Source organism: Rhipicephalus sanguineus, chromosome 1 (genome assembly GCF_013339695.2).
Source record: "Rhipicephalus sanguineus isolate Rsan-2018 chromosome 1, BIME_Rsan_1.4, whole genome shotgun sequence".
NCBI classification, from domain to species: domain Eukaryota; kingdom Metazoa; phylum Arthropoda; class Arachnida; order Ixodida; family Ixodidae; genus Rhipicephalus; species Rhipicephalus sanguineus.
In genome coordinates, this window is record NC_051176.1 from 253562588 (window position 1) to 253587149 (window position 24562).

Genomic DNA, 24562 nt, shown 5'->3' on the forward strand with positions numbered 1-24562 from the left:
CAATTTAATTCTTTTTCGGCCTGGTTTTCCTTATGTTATTTTCTAAATGAATACTTTTGTGGGATGTATGTTTATGCATATCTTGCAGCACTGGTGCCTGAAGCATATTTGGTATTGTTTTTCCAGAGGCAGATTGAAAAGGGCAATGACCTTCTCGAAGAGGTGGCCATGACATCTTCAGTCGCAGGCTCAGCCAAGAGCACTCAGGAGCTTGCAGTATCACTCAAGCATCACCTGGAGTGTTTCACTGAGAAGCTGGAGGACACCCGGGAAAAACTGGAGGACACATCGCGGTGCTATCTTCTTCTGGACCATGTGAGTTGCAAGTGCTTTTGTGCTCACTGCATCAGAATAGTACATTCAAAAAGCTATGCTCATCAAGTTCATTGCCTTTCATGAAGTTTGTGCAACTGGTTACGAATCCTCTGATACCTGCAAATAAATTAAGCAATGACTTAGAACCTTTTGGGAGATGCAATATGTTAGTTACAAGACTACTAATATGACGCAGCTTCTTTAAAAGAAATCCGTCACACAATGGAGCGCATTGTGGTCCTTACATGCATGTTGAAGTGGTACCATTGAAACTGCTCGAAGATCCAGAGCATTGACAACTTGTAACCGCAGGCAGAGAAGTTATTCAAGACCGTGTCTTCATTTAACATGTAAATGAATTGGTGCTGTGTGTGTAACGGACAAATGCGGCCTCTATAGCTCTGGTGGTTTGGCTGTGGAACGCTTTTTCTGTGGAGCATATTGAAACAAGGTCATACCTCTTTCTGCTTGTTTTAGTGGTAGAATTAAGGGGCAACCATGCTGGTGCAGTCAGAATAATTTAACTGTAAGGTGTCGGGAATTTTGTTTCACATTGCACATAATGATTGTGGGGCAAATGTACTGCTGCAAAGCTGTCCAAATGACTGAACATGCCCAAATTTCAGGGGTCGAAATTATCGGTTGACAGCTATTTATAAGCAAGTGCAGTGGTGTCGCCGCTTGTCATACAAAGTTTCCATCAACACTTGTCAGATTTTTTGTGTACCCAAGAGACAGGTTGTACATCAGTGCTTCCTAAACTATGCTCTGTTTTGACCTGTGCATGATCAGACACCATAATCAGCACCTTGAGAAATGCTAGCTTTTGCATAAAAAGTGTGCTTTCACTTCTGCAGCACTCAGTGTCGGGCCATCACATTAAGCTGTCTAGAGTTTGAGCTAGCTACTGCATGGCCGATGCTTAACGTTGCTGTTCTTCAGAAACTGACATTTTTCTTGCAGAGCAGTATGCTTTTGTAATGTGTCCCAATAACTATGGTGGTCTTGGGGCACATAAATGCAATAACTACTGTTTTTTATTTCCACCCCTAGAGCTATGAATGGGCTTTAGATGCCATGAAATTTGTGTCAAGTATGAAGATGGATACTGCCTCTACTCCTGAAAGTATGACACAGCTCATGAGGCTTCTGCAAGACTACCAAGAAGAGCATCCCGCGCCTTCGGAGCAGAACTTCAGCGAGATGCTGGACTTGTCGTCTAAGCTGGATAATCCCAAGCTTGTGGAGCAGTGCAAGGTTCGCAGTTATGCAGTTCGATTGTGAATTGCTCTTTTTGGTGCCATAATATGCAGCAGCTACTATGTTGATTACTCGAGATTTAAAGGTTGTGCATACTGGTTTTGGGCATTACTGTATTGATGAATGGTGGCCACCACCAGATGTCACAACAGTAATGTTAGTGGAAGCAACTGTGTCAATGTAGAAAGTACACTCTCGCAACTGCTGCCAAACCTTCTTTTTGGCCATCTTTTTGTTTTTGATGTCTGATTTACTGATTTGATGTCTGATTTAATCTTTTGTCATATGTGCTGATATGATTCTTGGTGAGGTCAAGGTAGGAATGGTCAGGAATGGTCAACCTCCCCTTTCATGTGGCAGCATCTTCAAATACAAAGTGCACTTGCTGAGGTTGAAAGAGACAGGAGATCTCTTACTGTTAAATTCACAGTTGTCTTGCTTACGGTGGTGAGTTGTGATGCTAGGCTTCAGTGCAGGATTGTCAAATATGAAGGCATCTGCATAGTCTTCCAGAAAACGGTTGTCTTTGCATTTGTTTATATTGTGCTTGTGCTAGCTTGATTTAATCTATTCTTCAGTAGAAGGGGAGCTCTGATCAGCAGTCAACATTCCCAGCTTGTCTTCCTTCCAAACACCGACTGAGCCTAATGCTGCTTAGGTTCAGTAATTGGTTGACAACTTGCATTCAGTGTGAGATGGGTGATATATTTTAGCAAAGCAACTGCCTTTTATTACACTTAGATAAAATGTTTAAATGGTTCCAAACTGCAAGAGCAGGCCTTCACTTGTGCCATGGACTGCTGCCCAGAATAATATTCCTAGGCTATCATGAAAGGTTTGGTTGGATTTAAGCTAAAACTCTAAAGCCAGAAGTTCTCAACCATGTCGATAAAATAAATTGTGCCCTGGATTCATACCTGCACATATAATAATATAAACTCTTTTAGCATGAAGCAGCATGAAGGACGATAACAAAAGGAACTGCAAGATAAAGCAGTGACTCTCAACTAAAGTGCTCTGTCTTGTTTCTTTTTTTCTTGTTTGTCTTTTATGCCGTTTCATTGTTTCGCTGTACCAATTCACCTACTTGTCCTCATACCTGAAATGCCCTCCTTGTATGCCTAAATCATTGGCAATCAAATTACTTGAACTAGTATTTCATGGCATTGGAATATATTTGGATGGAGTAGTAAAAATATGTCATGGCATTCTATTTTGCCAAGACCCAGAGATGTCTGTAATGCCTTGAATTTTCTTACTTTATGACGTTGAGTGAAAATTGCTTTCTACCTGTTTGCCCATAAATCTTTAAAAAAGAAACTAATATTTGTGAGCAGTGCACATTATTCAATAAAGAGGGGCATGTATACGATGATGTTCGTACATTAAAGTTTAATTTCAACCCGAGTTTCAATGATTGCACAAAATTGGAATGGCTGATCGGACACGCTGTCCTATCCATAGGTCTTGGCTACGCAATACCCTCCTATTCCTAATGGCAGAGATATCTTGGAATTCAGTACAATATCTTCATTTCTTTGGTGATTCTTTCTGGTGCAGACTGCCCAAGCCAGGTGTCGCGAAACGGCCGAGCTGATGGAAGCGCGCCACGCAACGTTACTGCGAGCTCGCCAGCAGCTGGAGCTAGAAGGTCGCAAATCGCCGTCCCTAACTGGTAGCTTCCGTTCGTCGGCCATGGATGGGTGCAGCCTCTTTCCTCAAAACAGCTGGACCCCTGGCTCAACCAGTACACCGTACTGCTCGTTTGTGCGGCGCCGCTCTATTGCCACTACTCAACCCCACCTGTACTCAACTCCACCTCCCATGAACTCTTACACAGCATTCCCAGCACCTGGAGGCACTTCAGTGGTGCAAGACTCTTTCGCCCTCGATCAGTACATCCAGGAGAAGGAGGAGCAGCTCCTTAGCCAGGGCCTCATAACTGATGACCTTACGCGAAGGTGCGTTTGCGAGCTTCACAAAATGAGGAATAAAAAAAATGAAAACATTGGAGCCTTTGTTAATGTGACATGTTATGTGCCATGTGCTTGTTCACAATGCCAATGGGACTGACAGAAATGATATAACATAATGTTTCTGGATTTTTATTTAGCAGCATTAACAATGTACGAGTACCATCATTGTGGGAAAGTGTTTAGCTGCAGTTGTAGATAGCAATTGTTTCCTGAAAAATTGCTTGTACACCTATATAGGCACAAGATTTAGGCAGGTACATGTCGGAATGGAACGTCTCAATGTAACATCATCAATGCAACATCAACACAGTCAGAACGTCGGAATGAATAGCAATAAATGGGAAGTGCGGCTGAGGGCGGAAAAAGGTTAGGTGTAGTGTTTGAAATTAAGAAATTTGGAGCCGTAAAATGGAATTGGCTTACGCAGGACGGGATGGGTTGGAGGTCATTGGGAGAGGCCTTTATCCTTCAGTAGGCATAAGACAGGCTGATGATGATGACATTGTGACTGTGCCTGGTTCAGGTTGAATAAACATGTTTTGCTTTACTGTGAATGCGTGACAGTGGGGACGAGGCATATGAATGCATAAAGAATCGGAATTTAGCAGGACATGGAAAGAAGTCGCATTTAGGTGGTGATTAGGCAAAGACCAGGTTCCTTCTGAGGTTTCTGCAAAATGACTTTGTCTAGCAGAATAAATGGCCTCTTTCCTGTTTGCATATACTCTCTAGAATTCGTTAGAAAAGAAGGATGTAATGAATTTCTGGTAAACAGCTATTCCCCCGTGTCAGCTATTTCTGCATTTTATGCTTGCTTGCTAAATGACGCAGCTCTGAATAGGGTTCTTATTAGCAACCATAGCTTTTTCTTTTATTTTGAAATGCATTCTTCATAATATTAAACAAATAAAAAAAACGAGCTCTGGGTAGGGTGTATATCTGTTTTCTAGTAAGAGCATGTGCTGTATTCACATTTTTTACTATAGAATTGTGCTTATAAGATTGAGCCTAATTAACTCATGGAGGTCGAAATTGCAGTAGACACCCACAATTCTGTTCAGGTTTCTACTTTTAATACATGAAACAGTGCTCTTATGGCACTCTTCCTGCTTTGTGGTGTTGGTAATTATTGGTTTTGTATGAACACAGGAAGTTTTCATTTATGGGTGGTTGCACTCTTTAATACAGCGCAAGAAATCTTGGCATGTTGCTTGTAGGCCTTGATCTAGGAAATTAGTTACAGGGCAGTTGGACAGGATTTCCAGCTGCACTTGTAGCAGGCGTTTTGCACAACACCTGTTGGGTATGGCTGTTCGCAGAGGTCCCGTGACATCCATTTCGCGAAGCTTCCTGGAATCTCGGAGCAAGGATGGCTGTCCCCGATCTGCAGGGCTGAGCGCATTGCGGGAAAAAGTGCGCAACTCTTTGCACAAGGAAGGCCACCAGTGTCGTCCACAACGCAAGCTGATGCGGCGCAGTTATACATGGCAGCTTTGCGAGGAAGCACTGAGCCGAGCAAGCGTCAGGGTTCGAGCGCAGAACGAACGGTTGGTGTCTGATCGCACAGCCATGTCGGACCTTGAAGGCAGCGATGGACTCACAAGGTAGAGCAAAGAGCCTGGACACTGTTCCTTCTGATTCAAGTCTCATTCATGGTAGCTTTTATTTCTCCCTATTTCAGGGACCCTGCTTTACCAATAGTAGGGAAGGGGCAATTTTTACGCAGCCTATGCTTACTGTAATTAAAAAAGAAGGATGTTAAAAAGAAAGGCAAAGATAAAAAGTGCGCAACAAAGGTTACAACAAAGGTTAAACAAAGGTTACAGTTCCGCTGAGTCCTTTTCTTTTTTTTTCTTGCGATTGTGTATTTAGATTAGAATCCAGCCTTTAAGTGCCAAATGAATCCGTTTTATGCTAAAAATGTGTTGTGTTCATTTCTAAAGGCCTGAAAGTGTAGTTACGCAGTGGAAATGGGAAAAGAATAGGTATCTACTATGTTGATGTACATATATGTACTAACATGTTCTAGAATATTTTCTAGTGATGTGAATACTGTTCAGGTGTCTTATTATTGATAAACTGTTCTGAGAACTGTTAAGAATTAAGCAATCGCTGTCTCGTATAGTTTACTTGAAGTCTGCCCTGCAGTGTCTGGGCAGCCACATGTATTTAATTGCCATCTCGCAAGTTTAAAGTACCCGGTGCTCATGGTCTAAAAAAACATAGTGATAGTTGCCATCGGGACAAACTTTACGATGCTTTTTGAAGCGTTTCACTTATTTTTTACTTTCATTCAAAGTTCAAGTTACTAAAAAGTGTTCAATGCTTGTGAGCTTCTAGCGAAGGGCGACTGCATTCAAAGTCATTTCGTGAAATTAAGTAGGCTGGTACATACTGATGTGTCTTATAAGGCAAAAAAAAAAACTTTCTCCCCCTCTCTTTTTTTTTTGCACAATCTTCCCTATTCCCACTTTATAAAGTTCCATAAGCTCTCCTGAGTCTGAGGAGCTGACCTCACTGGATTCTGAGCAAGCCAAGAATGAAGGGCAGTCGTCTGACCTTGGTCGAGGCAGCAGAGTTCCTGTCCCAGTCAACAGTCATCTCTTGACCCGAGCATCTGCTCTGCAGCTAGCTGACTCGGCGATTAGTGATGCCAATTTCAGCGAGGAACAGCTAAGGAACAGGAAGTCAGTGCTGTTGTGCATTTGCGATACCCTTCTTTTTTTTGCTCTCATGCTCCGTTTTTGTTTTGATTCTCTGTGCAAATCTTCACTGGACCTGTGCTTCGTGTTTGTCCTTTCACCAAGCATCGGCTCGAGTTATTCTCCCCTCCATTTGTTTGTTGCATTGACTATCCAACCTCCTCCTTTCTGCTCGGCTCCTTATTCTACCCTAACAGGCTTCTCCATCACGTGCTTGCCAAGAGTCATTCAGTGCTGTTTGCTTGCTCTTCATACTGGACACATACTGGACACCTTTTTTTCCTGTTAATATGGGGACTGCAGCATAGCATGGTCTAACATACTGATCTTGAACCACTTTGTAACATTTATACTTATATGTATGTTATAATATTAATTTGGTTGAAAGGAAACTACATACAAAAACAGAACGTTGTCATTGTTGATTTCCTTAACCGAGGCTTTTACACTTCATGTCTGTTGGTGCGCACCTATAGACACTGGCACTGCTATTTTAGCACACTTCCAGCTCGATTTAAATTTTGTGCTTGTTTAGCGGCGCAAATGCGGTTTTAGTGGACAGCAGATATCTTAGTGGATAATTTAACGGATCTTTCAGCAGATTTTCAGTGGATTTTGAATGATTCACAGTAGCAAAAGGCAGTCCTAAAGGAAAAGTAAGGGCTTTTATGCTGCGAGAGCCTGTGGTATCTTAATACAGGTGCACACATTTCGTAAGCTTTTATCAGTAGACCCCTTAGACAGTTATAGCAGCAGCCAAGTCAGTGTATCAACCCTTTCGTGTAATCTTTATATAAGCTCATGTAATCTACCTGCTAAACATTTGCTTAGAGTGCAGGTTTTTATTTTGCGAAGTGTACAGGGGTGTATGCTGGATTGCAGTCATCATTTCCACTTACTGGCTAGTATCACCGCTTAAATGGTGGGCTCTGAGCGTGTCATGTTGCCATTGTTCTGAGCTCGAAGGCCTTGTCCTTTTCTATAATTTCTATAATAAAAAGGATGTCATGCGAACAGGGGCGTAGCCAGAAATTTTTTTTCGGGGGGCGGGGGGGGGGGGGGGGGTTCAACCATACTTTATGTAATATTCGTGCGTGCGTTTGTATGTGTGCGTGTATATATACGCAAGCAAAACTGAAAAATTTCGGGGAGGGGGGGGGGGTTGAACCCCCCAACCCCCCCTTGGCTACGCCCCTGCATGCGAAAGAGTAACATTTGCGTGTTAGACCTAAATATTGCCGCTATCTCCCAATGGTTGGAATATTTGTTTTTAATTTCTTGTCTTAAGTTGACTAATGGAAAGACAGACGGCAGCATTTGACGTCAACTGCTGGATAAGTAAAATAGTGAAGGCTTAACTTTTCTAGTGGCCTTTGTAAATGCACAAAGTAGAACTCGCGTGACAAAACTTGCACTGCATTGACAATGCAGGTGAGATACTAAAATCCATAAGGTGGCATGCTGCTAAAACGCCGCCCTGACCACAGACTTGGTATGAAAAAGTACGGCAGATCCCATGCCTTGTGGTAATCAGTTTCATGCGAAGCAGTCAGCGAGTAGTTCTATACCACATCTTTTGGCTTTGAGCCAAGCGCTACAAGGTGGATCGACGTGTTTTAGTAAGTGTAGTAGTTGGGTGCACATCGTGGGCTTACCAGGCACGTCAACACTGGCATAACTCATGGTCTGACGTAACGTCAGCGCTCACGTTAGGGCACATGCGTCAGTAATATAGAAACGAAGTGCACTTTACTGTGCAATGATTGAACATCATACGTAACTTTCATTAGCGTATTCTTTCTGGTTGAGAGACGCTTGAATATAACTTGCTGAATCATAGGGATACAAATGTAATGTGTATTAGACCGCTATTAAAGTGCAGTCAACACTGGAACCACAGACATTGACCTGACATGATACCTGTGTCGTAGGGGTACGAATGTAGTGTGTATTGCTTTGTTATAAAATTAGATAGCCAGCACCAAAACCACTGCTGACGTTACACCGAAATGACACCTGCATTGTGCATTTTTCCATACAGTATCAAAAGCTGGCGTGGCTCCGTGGTAGAATACCTGACTGCCACGCAGAATGCTTAGGTTCGATTCCTGCTTGGATTCTAATTTTTATACTTTGCATTCGCCGGGTCAGCGGTGCTGATGTTGGTTTTTGTTAAAGCTCTCTCATTTAAATGACCAATGTCTGTTCTCGCCGTTCCTGGGTAGATGAAAACTGTCAATCACCTGTGGCACATACCCGCACACCGTGACCCATGGTAAACGGGTATGCGCCACACGTGTCTGGAAGAAAGCGTTTGACAACGTACGCGGCAGGATTTTCACGTTATTAATGTTATGACCAGACAGTCATATTCGTCAGACCCCCTTAGCCTCCCATGCCAATTTTGGTCTACACCAAGTTAAAGAGGCAATCACGAGAGCACCCAGTCGTAGGCGGCTAGATAGATAGATAGATACGTAGATAGAAATGCTCAAAGTGCCTTGGGTTCGTTGAAAATTCTTCGCATTTAAAAGGTGAGGCTACACGGTAGCTGTGGGAAGATTCTCGGCAGATATGACTACAAATGAAAAGTTGTCCTAGTATATTTGCCGTCTCTTGCATTACATTTGATTCTCACACTACATAAAAATGCTTGCTTTAGTGGTATCTTTCACTTATTTGTCATTTCATTTGTTTTTATTAGCTGATATTTACTGGATACAACAGATATTAAATGCAGCTTTAGGAAGCAGAATGAATGTATGCGAGATGAAATACTGTAACATTGTTTGCTGTACTTTATCAGGAAAATGATGTGTGGGGAATTTTTTGCAGTTTAGCCAGTTGTTTTACTGGATCCTGGGAGACTGAAATGTGGTTTTTATAAAATTCGTACAGGAGGAAAGGGCAACACCTTTATGCACTTGAACTTCAATATGTAAAAGTGTGTTTTGAATAATTTTTGTCTGGTGAGTCCTAACTGCATGACATAAACCACCTCTTTTTTTTTTTTTAATTCCAGAACCTTGCTACTCATTATGCGGGAAATGGTACAAACAGAACGGGACTATGTCAAGTCATTGGCATATATTATTGAGGTAAGCAACAGTATGCAGCATGAAGCTGAGGTTTTTATACCAGTAGAAACGTGCATTTCTTTGCATTTTTTCTTCCACTACATGCCCACTAGAGTGCAATGTATAGGGACGTATGAAATAATGAATGCTTCAGCATTCGATTTTTCTGACTTTGTGCTCATATTGCATGTTCAAAATGGTATGGTTTGAATTCACAGCTGCAGCCATGTTAGTCATTTTTGCGGCCTTTAACCAGCGCTCTCGTGTGCCAATCCGATTGCAGCTGTAGCGGTTCCCAAAAGTCAGCTGCGCCGCAATGCAGAGCTGCTGCGCAGTGAAATATACTGAGACTATGAAGGGGCCACTGTTACAGGACACAGTGTGCTCCTTAATTATACACACGAGCACCCGCCCTGTCTTGTCAGTAACATCATGAGTACTTGCCCATTTTCAAGATACCAATGGTTAAAATGTAGTTGCCACGATTCCCTGACAAAGTCTTCATAGAGTCTAATGTATTGCTGTCTGCACCGCAGTGGCTTGTATGCTGTACCTACTGGTTAGTGCATGCCGGGATTTATTTGCAGAAAGGGGAAGCAAGAATTACACCATCTCCCACTAAAGGGAACCATGTGGGGATGCGAAGCAGCGCATGGGTCGACTTGAAGTTCCGTTCATCACGGGCACCTTGCCCTATGTTAACGCGTCCTTGCAAGTGGAGCACTCCATGAATTCACTGTAGTTGCTGTTGCTGTTACTTGTCCCGAACTCTTGCTGGAGCACGCCACGTGGGTTCATCGCCCGTCTGCAGAATCTCGTTCCCCGACGCCATCACGTGATTGCTGAGAGAGTGTAAGGGGGAGAGGCCACAGCGTCTTACCTAGCCCCTTACACAGGCCCGAACGCGCTAGCGCGTGCCAGCACACATGGTTTTGTCTGCGTTACGCCAAGCTAGGACAGCATACGGCAGCCTGGGCGCCTAAAGTGCTCTGCACGTATCAAGGCGGTCGAAGAACAAGAGGAAGAAGCCTTCTCCTTGGCACAAGCGTGCGCTCAGATGGCTATGCTAGGTGGTAGAAAGCAGACGGTCACCATTGGAACTATGGACAAAGCCCAGCGCAAAAGCTGCTTCGCATCTAAAAAGCATGCACTCGTTTTTTGACACTACCTCATTTTTCGGATGATCTTGCACGGTCCCTAGGGAGTCCAAATTATCTTGACTCTACTCGGGGGCAACAGCTAGAAAGTTGTCCTCTAGTTCATTAAACTTGAAGCCAAAGGGGTGGGCGACCGCAACGAGAAGCCTGCCTCAATGTGTATAGCTGCTGCTTCTGAATTTGTCGCGCCTGTACAAATGACTATTTGCTGAAGAATTATATTTATTAACAATGTGCTTTTCTTTTTTATCTTTCGTTTTACTGCAGAATTACATTCCGGAGTTGATGAGGGAAGACATCCCCCAAGCCTTGCGGGGCCAACGCAACGTTGTTTTTGGAAACATAGAGAAGATTTACGAGTTTCATAGCCTCTACTTCCTCCAACAGTTGGAACAGTGTGAATCGTGCCCCTTCATGGTTGGACAGTGCTTCCTGCAATATGTAAGATCATACTCAAGTTTGATTAATATGCTTTGAACTGTGTAGGAAACTCAGCGTCAATGCAATAATAAGTTCCTTATGAATTAAGAGCCTGTGCAGTTCCTCGCTGCACATAAGGAACTTTAAGTAAACAATCTTTCTCGACCTCCTTTTTTTTTTTTCTCAAATTGGCAAAGCTACCCTTTAACCTTTATCCCTTTTTTTTTTGCACTGTACTGTATTGGAATCATCAGAAATAGAATATGGAACAGAAAAAGTTTTTTCTGCCTGTACATTTGAGAATATGGGTTTTTGATAGCTGCATGAAAGTAATGTTTAAAAATGTGATTGTAGTCCTTGTGAACAGTATACAGTCCATGTTCTCTATTACTACCATGCCAACTACTTGCTATTCCAAAAGTTTCAACACCCTTGGAACTGAAAAAAAAAAAAAAAAACTCCCGCACTCGCCATCCAGAGGTCTGGTGTGCAGAATGCTACAGACAACTGCAGCATACTTTTGGCATATGTGATGAAATACTGAAGTAACCTGTATACTCTTGACAAAGCTTTACCTTTCATGGTTCATGGCTAGATACATCAGAGCAACCTCTCGTGGTCAAGTGTGAATTGGGAGAAAGGTATTGCAGGAGGAGGAGGGGGGGGGAATAAACTTTTATTGAAACCAGCAATTTGGTTGGCTGGGCCTAGGCCTCCCACGTGGGGATGTCGAGGTCTTGCCTCTCCGCCGCCTCGCGGGCCTGCTGGGTCGCCCAAAGCTGGTCGTCGTAGTGGGAGCTGCTCAGGGCGGCATGCCATCTCGACGCGAGGGTCTCAGTGTTAATGGACGGGTATTGGTGTTTACATTCCCACAGCATATGCGGGAGCGAGGTGACCTGGGTCTTGCAGATCTTAAAAGTGTGGTTAATATGAATGTCTGGTTATATCTTGTGGTATCGATGCAGTGACGGATACGTGTTTGTAACAGCCGGAGGGTGGCAAAAAACATATTTTTTGTGTGTTTGTGTTGCTGTGTTGATAACGAAGCTGCTGGACAAGTCGCATCTTGTGTACTACAGACAAATTGATTGGCTACACTGTGTGCATACACTGCTATCTCCAGAACACAATGTCCAGGCTAGCACAATGCACATCACAACGCAAGCGAATATCACGGCACAATGAAAGTAATGACTAGATGTTATCATGAAGAAATATCAGTTGCTCCACATGATCAGGCAGCAGGCGCTCCCTTCTAACAGAGACACCCCCCCCCCCCCGCCACTGAAAAGGCACGCTCGCTTGGAACAGAAGTGGCTGGTATAGGGATGTACATGGGGCAAAGCTTTGCCAGACTGGGGTATCTGAAGGTGCCTACAGTCCGCCACCAGTCACATGGGTCACTGCCTTTCTTCAGAAGTGGTCCCGCATAGTGAACGAGTGGTAGTGCGGCACGTTACGGTCGCATAATATTGAAAATGTACGGTTACATGATCGCCAACAGCGCTGCACGTCGGAGATGCACCAGCAATAAATCATACGTATTGGGGCGCTCGTCGCAGGCAGATATTGTGCCTCCATGTACTTACGATGTGTATCGCTCCTCTCGGCAACATTTTTAGCTATACGAACGCAGCAGAAATGTGGAAGACGAGTTATTTTATGCATGATAATCGAATCATATATTCGAATTTTTCGAATATTCGAAGTTATCGAATATTCTAAACTTTCCGAATACACGATTTTCGAATCGAATACGAATATTTCGAATGTAATATTCGACGAATATTCGAAACTTTTGAATACAGTCGATCCCGGATATATCGAACTCGAAGGGGATCGTGAAATAGTTCGATATATCGATAATTCGATATACGAAATATGCGTATTTGAGGCTTTTATTAAAGCACTGCAGGCCTCGACACAGTTTTCTGAAATCGTAAAAAGCGCGAACATGACGATTCGCTCACACATGCTAAAGAACAAGGCGAGAACTTCTTTTGCAAGTTAGCGCACTTTATTTCGCATGAAAAAAGTCCGTCAACTTGTCTTGCTTCTTGCGCGCTGTGAATTCATCATGTCATCGTCAATATTATATAAGCTTTCCAAATAAGTAAATTCAGTACCTTCCGCCACAACAGCGGTGATCGACGCTGAACGCTGATGCGAGCTCTGTAGCGCGGTAAAGGGTTTAGCGGTGGCAGCGGCGGCTGGCATCTTCAAACCGCGTGGGTCCATTTCCGCAGCACCGGCAACGTCAGCTATGATCTCTGCATAGATGCAGTCAGAAACAGCTACGTCGTTATCTGCACCGATGAAGTCACTCGCTGTGCTCCCGTCCGATACGGCGCCCGGAGACGCTAAATCGCAAAATTCACTGACGCACCGTACGCCGTAGTCTGCGGTCATGACGCGCCCGAAGTTGTGACCTGGCACCAAGGCCCACGACGGTGCTTTACTTGACGTCGTTTCAAGCACCGGTCATCATTTTTATCGCTACGAGCGGGACAATGTTTAGTTCGACTCCCGAATGACGATTTATCGAGAACAAAGCGCGAAGTACACACAGTACACATTCTGCAAGAGACAACGCTGCACCGCTGCACGAAGAAACATTTCTGCACCGTCGAAATGTTGGCGATACCGATGGCACTTGTGGCTTTGCAGAAGGCAGCGGCTACTTTGGCGAGAAATGCGAAAAAAAGCGTAGCCTCCGAGATTAGCGTTTTAAAACCGAAAACACTAAAAATACGTTACAAGGTTGCGAATCTCGAAGGCCATGCTTTGCGGGCCCGCATGCCATCGTGCGCGAAGAGACAAGGAAGGGAATGCAAACAATACAACAAAACTGCGAAGTCACTTCGAATTCTCATTTTGGTGCCCTTGGCAATCAGCCTCTTTGAAAAACACTAGCCCATGCGTTAAAACCTGCGGACCGCGCGTCAAATATACCGGTGAATTGACAAGCGCTGCGCAACGAACTAGAGCAACGCAATTTCGTCACCTGCGCGCGACGAGGGATTGGAACTTATAAGAACGCAGCCGAAAAATGATCAATAGTGGTTAGGAAAAATGCACTTTCTGGGCTTCGGTGCGGGGCAGCGTTGGATATAGCGGATGTTTCGCTGTGCGGGAGTTCGATATACGTGCACACCAACCCCATACTTTTGCATGGGAAATTCAAGGGGATTTCTCAACTGTTCGATATAGCCAATAATTCGATATATCCGTGTTCGATATAACCGGGATCGGCTGTATTCGCACACCCCTAGTTTGCAGTTTTATTGCATGAATAATACAAATGCCTCTAATCCTGTTTTATCCGCTCATGAATACAGAAGTTTGTGTCTGTAAGCTTGCTCCGCATGTGGCTAACAAAAGTGTAATATCATTTTTCTACGCAGCAGTTAGGCACAAGTTGCATACCACAGCCTTGTGCAGTGCACTAAAGTTTTATTCTGCTTCAAGTCAAGTATATGTAATTTTGAGCCATTTTTTAAGTTTATTTTTAATTGCACACTGTTGGTCTACCTTTCAGGAGCCTCAGTTTTACCTCTATGCGCTGTACAACAAAAATAAGCCAAAGTCCGATTCTCTTATGTCCGAATATGGCAATGCATTCTTCAAGGTAAGTTTGTTCCTTCAATTGTTTTCATTGATACATTTTGCTCATTTTTGTTTTTTCTAAAATTGTTGTCTTGCTAGTTCGATACTGATGTTTGTGCATGCTTATAATTCACTGAAACTTTCAAAGAAAGCACTTTTAATTTCACCAGACTGGTTTTCTGCCTCATGATTTTTAATAAAGTCTCTTGTTCTTGATTTCGCACATCTACAGTATGGTTTGTGGTTATGACCACTGTCAAAAATGGATGACTACCATCATAGGTGTGCGAGAAATTTATAACCTGAAGGGGTGAACAATTATTTTAAGAGGGCATCGTAACTGAATGGTGTTTGTATGAATCTTTGAGGATGGTCTGTTGCATGGCTCTTCGAAAATCTATTATATTCTGCGTCACACCTCGAGTTCAGGCATGGCATATCCGACATTGTGGGACTGACCAGTCATCATCAAGCTGCGTGGAAGTCTGTACAGCTTTTCTGCATATTACAGCAGCAGCATGGGGAATGTTCGATTCACAATGGCTTGATGGCACATTAGGGCATAATTTTATTGTCTTGTGTGAACACACCAGGCAGTAAAACATTCGCATCAGTGGAAGCCAACAGTTCATGAACACTGAAACGGGTTATTGGTGCAAACATTGATAGAACAACTTGCAGCACCCGGGGAGGTAGTCTGGAACTTGAAAGTCTTTCATTTAAAGCTATTGCTTTTTAGCAGTGTATAAATGCAGCAGTCAGGGGGTCCCAACTTACTAGAGGTGTAATGTCCCCACGCTGAGCATTATAACAGAACATATTGTGTTCTGTAATAAGATGATGCGCCTTAACACTAGCAGTGCATCAAAATTAAATTTTTCGTTGTTGATAGTGCACAGGATGAAAAGCTGAAATTAAGTTGCAGTGTAGTACTGTTTACCTGCTGGCTGTAAAAATGATGCGTGTGTTCTTAATGTCAAACAAGTAAATTTGCTTTTTGCTTCGTGAGTACTCGTATGGAGAACTGGAAAAAGCTAGGAACGCACATTCTACCGGGCGTTCTGTGTCTGCAGCAGTAAATTTGTTGATAGTAAACTGTGTTTCAGAGACCACTTTATCATTTTTCATGGTACATATTTTTTGAAATAATAAAATTTCCTGAATAATTGCTAGAAGATGTGTTGGTCCATTTATGGTCCTTCTGATGTGCTTATGTTTATCAACTGCTTGGCTTTGAATGTTGGGATTGCTGGTGTGTGATAATGCACCAAGAATCGCAACATGAAATTGGTGCACAAATTCCATCGGTGCATCGCATCCAATTTGGGACAAAGAGCGAATTTGTGTGTTTCTTTGTCACTCCTTGTCCTGTCATAGGTGCACTACTTGCCAATGGCCTTTGATATTTCATATAATAGTTCTTTTTCTGGCCCGTTGTTCTTGGCAGATTTGAAGTCTTGCCAGATTATTAACTTTTTCACTGAATTTTCATCAAGAGTACTCATTAGCTAAGTGTAGTATTAATGCCTTCACATCTATTGATGCAGGCAAAAAGCTCAAATAGCTTTTTGAGCTTATCTGACTACCAGTTAGAGTGTGGGTGATGCCTATTTTAGCTGCTCAGTTGACACTTCATAAAATGTCATATGACCATGGGGAAGTGAGGGATATTATTTACCATGGACAGCCAACATAAGCTGAGGATGAGAGCTACTCTGAATGCTTAAACCTTACTGTGATTTAATCGCGTTTCAAGCAGTACATTGTTGTGGTCTGGCAGTTGCTAGTGCTTTGCAGCACCCATATCCACTGAGGGCATTTTTTTTTTCTACGACAGATAAGCTATCTTTTGTATTTCAAACTTTATACAGGACTTTCGTTTAGGCCATGAATCATTTCTTTTTCTTATCCCCTGTGCAGGAAAAGCAGCTGGAGCTTGGAGACAAAATGGACCTTGCTAGCTACTTGCTGAAGCCAGTACAAAGGATGGGCAAATATGCCCTCTTGCTGAAGCAAATCCTAAAGGAGTGCCCTGAAAGGGAGCCTGAGCATGCTGATTTAAAGGTACCCCTATACATTTGTTTCTCTGGCATTGCTAAACTGGTTTTATGCATCTAGTGTAAATTCTGTCATGGTTCTTTTGACATTGGCCAGCATTACCATGCTGTTCTGACCAAGTGGATTGGAACATGCAACCCTGTTTCTCTTTAGACAGGATTGTTAGCTGCTTGAATTGGGAATCACTGTTCCCAGCATGAATTTGAATGGTACACAAGAAGTAATACATATGCCACAGATGGTTGACTAATGCTGACCTTTCAGGTTTAGGTGCACACTAAAGAAACCCAGCTCGTCAAAATTAATTTGGAGTCCCCTATGGCATGCATCAGTCATATCGTGGTATGGCATGTTAAACCCCAGAAATTATTACTAAAGCTGACCTTTACTTGATACTAGGCCACGACAGGTGAAAACCATACCTAGAAAGTCCTTTGTTGGGCAGCATGTGCCTCTCCAACCCCAACGTTCGTAATGCAGTTAGTATTCCCTTCTTTTATGCAAAACAGTTCCAAAAGGAATCTGTTCTGTTCTAATTTAAGCTAATATAGGGCACGTGTGTGATGGCAAAGTGGCCTTTACTGACATCTTTGACAGTGATCAGCTAAGTGTTATGCCCTGTTGACCAATATAGTATAGCACACACCACACTAGAAGAATCGCCTTGTATACTGCCTTGATTCTTCACGTAACAAAGCATGTGTTGTGCTTCTTAGTACTGGCAGGGTTTTTTAGGTACTTCATTGACAACCAAGCAGTCATGTATGTGCCATTTTGGCTCGAGCCGAAAGTGAAGAGCCACTCTGCACTTCTATGCTATTTACTTTAGTCCGTAAGACAGGTGCACATATAGCGCCATGCGTGGAGGTTTGTCTGATGGCCTCTATGTGCCGTTCTTTCGTGCATCACCTGTTTCCTGAGGCTTCTCAAACCTGCAACCGTACCCCGAGGAAAATGTTAGGCTTGTGGGAATATTTGAGCACTTCAGATATTCGAACAAGCATTACAGTATTCGAGTTCCCTTCGACACGAATTTAAATTATCCAAAATTTCGAAGTATTCGAAATGAACGAATAGACATAAACCGCTTGAAACCCGCTGTAAAGGTGGTTTCATTGCAGTGGAGGGGTGCTATACCATGAATACACCTATCCAGGAGAAATCCACACTGCCGCGAAGCCCCACTTCAAGGTTAAATGAACATATTACCCTTAGATCCATTCATCATTTTTTAAGTTTAAAAGCTTGTTGTACCGGCCTATATGCTCTAAGCATAGTAAACTTTAAAACGTAACGTATCTTACAGGTTATCACATGCATTTTACCGAAAGCCAAATCCTGCTACTACAGTCGAACCCGGGTATATCGAACTCGCCAAAAAACGTTTATTAGTTCGATATATGGCATAATTCGATATAGGCCCACTATAGGATTTGACACAAAGGCACATAAGAATAAGAAAAGTACTTTATTAATATGGTGGCTTACTTGCGTGCCCTACTTTGGAACAAAATAGTCCTGGATTTTCTTCTGTGTCAACGACTTCGCTGCCTGCGACAGCACGCACGCCTCCACGCTGTCCAACGAGTCGGAGCAGCTGAGGCCGCAACCTTCCACATTCACGCAATAGCGCCGGACCAACGCAAGTGCCCTAATCACTTAGGAGGATATGGGCAATGGGCCATCGTCAATTTCCTTGTTGCTGTCACTTTGGCTCGTGGTCGGCACGACGTCTGCAACGTAGTCCTCATCTTGTAGCTGACCCATGATGGCGACATCATTGTCCGCACTGACGAACTCGTCGAATGCCGATCCGTCGATAGCTCCCGGGAACTCTGCCAGCTCGCTCCAAACTTCAAGCGGAAACACCTGCGGTGTCTTCAGTGCTGTCATCGGAATTTGGGGTGTCATCACCAGGCATGCGGAAGCCGGCATGCCTAAAGCAGTTCTGGATCGTCTCCTTCGTGACATCTGCCTACGATCTACTCAACATAGAAAGAGCTCGACCCGATTTATGATTTCGAGTTTCGCGGCGAACGGCAAATTCTGCCTCTTTGCACAAGCCATGACGACAGCGCGCCAATAAAGTTCACAGAGCACCAACAGGCAACACCACCAGCACGGACCACGCTGAATGAGGACTCGAGGAAAACAGGCAGCAGCAGGCACACAAGCATAAAGAAAGAAAAAATGGCGCTCACTTGTACCGTCGGTACCGTCTCCGCGCCTCGGAGAAAGCACGACGGCCTCTGATAGGCTGTAAGCGCCGTAAGCGCTGCGAGCGGGCCAGGATCATTTCTTTCAGGGGGGTGTTCGCCCGTGCACAACCGGGTCTAAACCACTTTTTCTAGGGTGGCGCCGGCAGTTTTCCCCGCCACCGCAAGGGAAAGCCAACTTGCTGGGGCACTTTTGAGGCACATGGAGTTTGATATATCGGTTGTCGTTGCTATTTTCGTTCGATGTAACAGTAACTTTTGCTATATATTCTCAATGTAAATTTACCGTGTTTAGAAATTGTTCGATATACAGGATAATTTGATATAAACGGGTTCGATATAGTCGGGCTCGACTGTATTCAAAGTTGCTTCCCCTCCTCTTTGAACCAAACAGAACAACATTTGCACATGCCTTGTTTCAATTTTAAAATATATTGTGCAGGTTAGTTGGGTGATGACAAATATGCTCATTTTTCTTTATAATATGTATTATATATTATTCAAATTCGATTTGAAATTATTCAACCAAATCACTATTTGCTTCGAACCTAAAACTTACTATTCACACAAGCCTAGAAAATATGCTTTCCTTAAATGCTATAAAAAATTCTGGGTCAATGTTTGACAGTGTGTTTAAGCTGTACATTAAGTCAATTTTTCGTTGGCAACTGTAAAGAAAGTGCTATTTGAGATGCCTACTCTCAGCAGGTCTCCCTTCCTTTTTTTAGCTTCTCTTGCACTCAACTATGATGTCTCTGAAGTGACAGTTACATTGCAAAAGCTGTACTGCACTTTGTTAATCACATTTTTAACTGCTTCTCAAAACTGTACAACTATACATGTTTTCTCTTATAAAGTATGCACTCATAAGGGAGAGCATTTTGTCTAAGCCCTTTCTTCGTTGTTGGTGTGTCATGCCTTGTGTGTTCATAATACTATTTGGTCATATTGGAAAGACTGCATGGTCATAAACGGCGTGATGTGACATTCGGTTCAAAGGGTTTATGTTAACAGCTAACATTTAAGTGCGTTATCTCAAGCTACAGCGTGTCTGTAGCACTGAGCTTCTCAATTAAGGGAGGAGGGATTTCTCAGCTATTTGTACAAGACCTTCTGTGATGATGATAGTCAAGGTGGCTTCTCGTGTGCTATAGGATGTACAGTAAAACCTCGTTAATTCGAACTCGGTTATTTCGAAATCCTGCTTAATTCGAAGGGTTTCTGCGTTCCCGTATTTCGCAATGTAAATCTGAGTGGATAATTTGAAGTGGCAGTCATCGCCAGCCCGGTTAATTCGAAAACTTTGGGTGCCATGTGCCAATTCCCGATCCCGATTTCGCCGCAAATCTGCAGAAGCGACGGCCCTTAGGAGCCACAGGGCAATGCAATGTAGCGATATTAATGAGTGACAGTTGAGGCAACCCAGCCTCGCTGCTGCTAGCGCAAGAAAATAAAGAAAGAAAAAAGAAAACACGGTCTCGTGATCAGCTAAAACGTGCGCCTGCGGAAAAGAAGACTTGCTTCACTGCGGCACAGCGGTGACACGCGGGCAGCATGTCGCATGCTTTTCGCAACGTCGGCGCGTCATGATTTACCCATTCTTTTTGGGAAAAGAAAAGATAATAAAGGATGGTCTGACGGAATTCATGATGTATGCGAGCCTCCGATTGGCGGCTGCTCTGGCAATTTGCGCACTTGCACTGCTGGCGTAGTTCTTGCCTGTAACGCCTACTTCGAAAACTCAGTTCGAAAACTTAGTGATCATGTTTTCCAGCCAGAACACATTGCGGATTCCGTCACACTGGCCATTTTCACATTCTTTATTTTACCAGAAAGAATGGGTGAATGGTCGCATCATGACGCACTGAGGCTGCGAGGAGCAGGTGAACATGCTGCTCGCGTGTCACCACTGTGCTGCAGTGAAGCACGCCTTCTTTTCCGCAAGCACACATTTCAGCTGACCACGAGGCTACTTTTTTTTTTCCGCTGACAGCAGCGAAGCCTGCCATTTTCCCGGGTTTGCGGCAAAAGTGGGACCGAGTATTGCTAGAAAACAACCCTTGGAGCCGCAAACTAGAAGGCCAAACGACCACCTCTGATTACTTTCAGTAATTTAAAGTTCCTTGCATCCCGCTTTTTGTATGTTTCGTTAATTCGAAAACCCGCTTGATTCGAAAGTTTTTCACAGTCAAGTGACTTTGAATTAATGAGGTTTTACTGTATTGTTGCTGTCTTCTACAGGCTGCAGAGGAGATGGTTCGCTTTCAGCTTCGTCATGGTAATGACCTGCTTGGCATGGATGCACTTCGCGAATGTGATGTAAGTTGGTCCCTTGCTTCTAACCTTGTAAGGAGATCACGTGAACTTCAAATTTGAATAGCAAGGATAATAGCACTACGCTGACTATCATGTACAGCTCTCGCAAAGTTTTGAGAGCAGACAACTTCCTCACAATGACGTGTAAATGTAAACGTAGACCATTTGGTTGTACTTGCATTCAGGCAGAAACGTCCCAAAGGACACATATTAGAACTTGTGGTCATTTTTGTGCCTTTTATTTGTCGGTGGCTTTCACACTGTTTTGTGCTTGTAACTTTTTATAATGTTGGCTGAGCATGTGTGGCACTAGCATGGCCCTTGCACCTTTAGCTATACAAAATGAATATATGTAACAGTACCTAAGCAGCAGTTCTTAAAAAATATATATAAGCTTGCTTTACGCAACTTTATGGTAAATTTGTTGCTTCTTTATGCCAACGTAACTGCGGTGACGTAATTGCATCACTCTGTTCTATTTCCAGGTGAATGTGAAGGAGCAGGGACGGCTGCTCCGTCAAGATGAGTTTCTTGTCTGGCAAGGGCGTTCTCGCAAGTCTTTGCGGCACGTGTTTCTCTTTGAAGACCTCATCCTGTTTAGCAAAGTTCGCAGAGATCCCGAGCACAAAGGCCATGATATTTACCAGTACAAACATAGCATCAAGGTGTGTTGTTGCATTTCTTATTTACTCTTTTGGCACTGTGCGTAAACTATAAGTACACTTCCATTCGTATGTATAAATGGAATGTTATGCAGTCCAGCTAGTTGCTGCAATATCGCTGTTTAGAGCGCTCCTAAACCACCTTCCAAGAAAGAAAAGACGCGTAAGACAGGACTCGCAGAAATGTCCATCGAGAAGTTGGAATTTTGTGCCTGTTCTCTTTTACATAGCCCTTCCTTGTTTTTTTTTAGTGCTGCCCAGCCAACAAATGACCTCAAACCAAAGTGTTATACTGTATTTTTTTTTATTTCTAGCTCTATAGGTACTGCACTTTTTAATTTTACAAGTAGAAAAAGGGTTGCTGCCTTTGCGCTCTCTCCATCTCATCGCCTACGACAATTTTTCTTTTTCACGTTGTTCTGTATCTTTTAGTTCAGCTCATACTTATTTTAGTGTTTTAGTGTTGTTGACATCTGTACATTCCTATAGAAAGTGACTGCAATTGTAAAGCACTATTTCAAAATGTTCTTCATTTGTTTAAAAGAAACTGCTGCAGTATAGACAGTTTAGAAGGCAAGTTATCAGTTGTGCCTCAAGAGGAGGGGTTCCTCTAGACCTGTTTTCTTGTTGAATAAAAAGCTTTTTGTTCCCACTTCATATATGTATTCACTTTTGCAATAAAAATGTTCTTTTCCAGACAACAGACATTGGCCTCACAGAGCAAATTGGCGAAAGCCCAACCAAGTTTGAAATCTGGTTTCGCAAGCGCAAGTTGAATGATGTGTACCTGCTTCAAGCACCCAATCCCGAAGTGAAACGGGCCTGGGTGCACGACATCTCCAAGCTTCTCTGGAAGCAGGCGCTGCGAAACAGAGGTACGTTGTCAGTGCATGTTTACACCATCTGTTCATAGTTGAACAGTTCTCAGATTTCCTACGGAGGTATTGTGGGATGGGTTCCTTTCACTATATTTTCTGTAGAATTATATTGCTGATGTAAATTATATTACTGATGTCATTAGGCCTGACAAACAATGTATGTTAACTTGCAGTAGAAACTTTACTGAGCATGTTTTCATCTGTAGTAAAGGTGAGTAGCATGGTACTGTTAAACGTAGATATAATGAACTTTAGTGTAACGAAATTCTCAAGATAATGAAGTATTTCACATTTGATAACTTCATGTCCATAGAACGCCATCCATTTTTTGCGCCCGTATAAAGAAGAGTTTTTTAGCGGTGATTTCAATATAACGTAGTTCAGTGCTGCCATGAAGGAAAACAGAAGCCATAAGTTGAAAAACTACACCTGTATCATCAGCCTGTCTACGCCCACTGCAGGGCAAAGGCCTCTCCCATGTTCCGCCAATCAACCCGGTCCTGTGCTTTCTGCTGCCACCTTATACCTACAAACTTCTTAATCTCATCTACCCACCTAATTTTCTGTCTCCCCCTCACGCGTTTGCCATCTCTTGGAATCCAGTCAGTTACCCTTAATGACCACCGGTTATCCTGCCGACGTGCTACGTGCCCGGCCCATATCCATTTCTTCTTCTTGATTTCAACTATGATGACCTTAACCCCTGTTTGGTCCCTGAACTACTATGCTCTCTTCCTGTCTCTTAGGGTTACGCCTATCATTTTCATCGCTCGCTGCGTCGTCTTCAATTTAAGTTGAGTGCTCAAATGGTTATTATAAATAATTTTCACGAATGCATTTTTCAAATAGCATAGTTGCACCTTCTGCATGGAGCACGCTTTGCATCGGTGCTGAATTTGGAGTTTTTTTCTTTTTTTAAGCTTTTCTTTTTAAATTAGCCTCTTGTACAGCCCTGTTATTTGGACATTTGTTGTGGCACTGTTCATGTAAAAATCGAACCTGCAGCGACAATACTTTTCTTATAAAAGGCTAAAGTTTAATGTAACGGGGGTCTCAATATAACGAAGTTGCTAATTTTGCAGACTTCATTATATCAAGGTTTAACTGCATATGTATGCACTCACTGATTTCAACTAGTACATCCTACATGATTCCTTCAAAGTTATTGCAATGTCAAGTTATTGATTGTGTGTTGTTTTTAACATTCGAAACAATTGGCACTGATGATGCAACTTATTTTCTGCTGTTTTCACAAATAGATATTTTTCACAAATATCGATTCCTACAAAATGCTCTGAGATGCAGAATTGGCTGGGCTTTGCTTGCATATCTGTGCCCAAGTCATTGTGCAAGAGACATGGGTATTGCTTCTGGAAGAATGATAGCTTATGTAATTGGTAGCTTACATTAACATGAAATATACTGTGACTACATCTGCTACTGCTTTCCTGTTTAGCAGGACTTGAAATACTACTGGTGTCCATTTGACCAGTTGTGCTCCTATAGTTCAGTATGCTTAATTAATATGGTCATTTTATCAATCGTTATGCTTGAAGAAACAGCATGAAATGTTGCTGCAGTGTTCTCAGTTGCAGCAGTGGTGACATATTTTTCTATTGAATGCCTTCTGGTTTGTGGCTTAGAGCTTCTGTGCACGTGGACAGGCCTTTGATCACTTGTATCTTTTGCTTTCAGAGATGCGCCTTGCAGAGATGTCATCTATGGGTATTGGAAACAAACCTTGCCTTGATATTCGTCCCAGCAGTGACCAAATCAACGACCGCTCCATCACTTTCCAGCAGCTTAGCAGAAGTATGCAAGAGTATTTCTACTTTGTATATGTTCACTGAGGTCATATGCCGTTTGTTATTCCCAGGTTGTTACTTTTTAAATCTCCTCACTGATTTTCGCTGTGAATG

The 24562-nt window shown here is 43.0% G+C and overlaps 1 protein-coding gene across 3 annotated transcripts in view; it reads left to right on the forward strand.

The window, feature by feature from the left end:
• Positions 1–24562, forward strand: part of LOC119377905 (puratrophin-1) — a 449908-nt gene that overhangs the window by 418142 nt on the left and 7204 nt on the right. For all 3 annotated transcript variants that reach the window (XM_049411366.1, XM_037647199.2, XM_037647211.2), the window contains 13 exons: positions 127–315; positions 1369–1572; positions 3136–3536; positions 4871–5155; positions 6032–6238; positions 9276–9351; positions 10755–10928; positions 14446–14535; positions 16434–16577; positions 21029–21106; positions 21589–21768; positions 22463–22640; positions 24339–24455. In XM_049411366.1, coding sequence (XP_049267323.1) covers positions 127–315; positions 1369–1572; positions 3136–3536; positions 4871–5155; positions 6032–6238; positions 9276–9351; positions 10755–10928; positions 14446–14535; positions 16434–16577; positions 21029–21106; positions 21589–21768; positions 22463–22640; positions 24339–24455 — 2323 coding nt within the window. The remainder of the gene's footprint in view (positions 1–126; positions 316–1368; positions 1573–3135; positions 3537–4870; positions 5156–6031; positions 6239–9275; positions 9352–10754; positions 10929–14445; positions 14536–16433; positions 16578–21028; positions 21107–21588; positions 21769–22462; positions 22641–24338; positions 24456–24562) is intronic.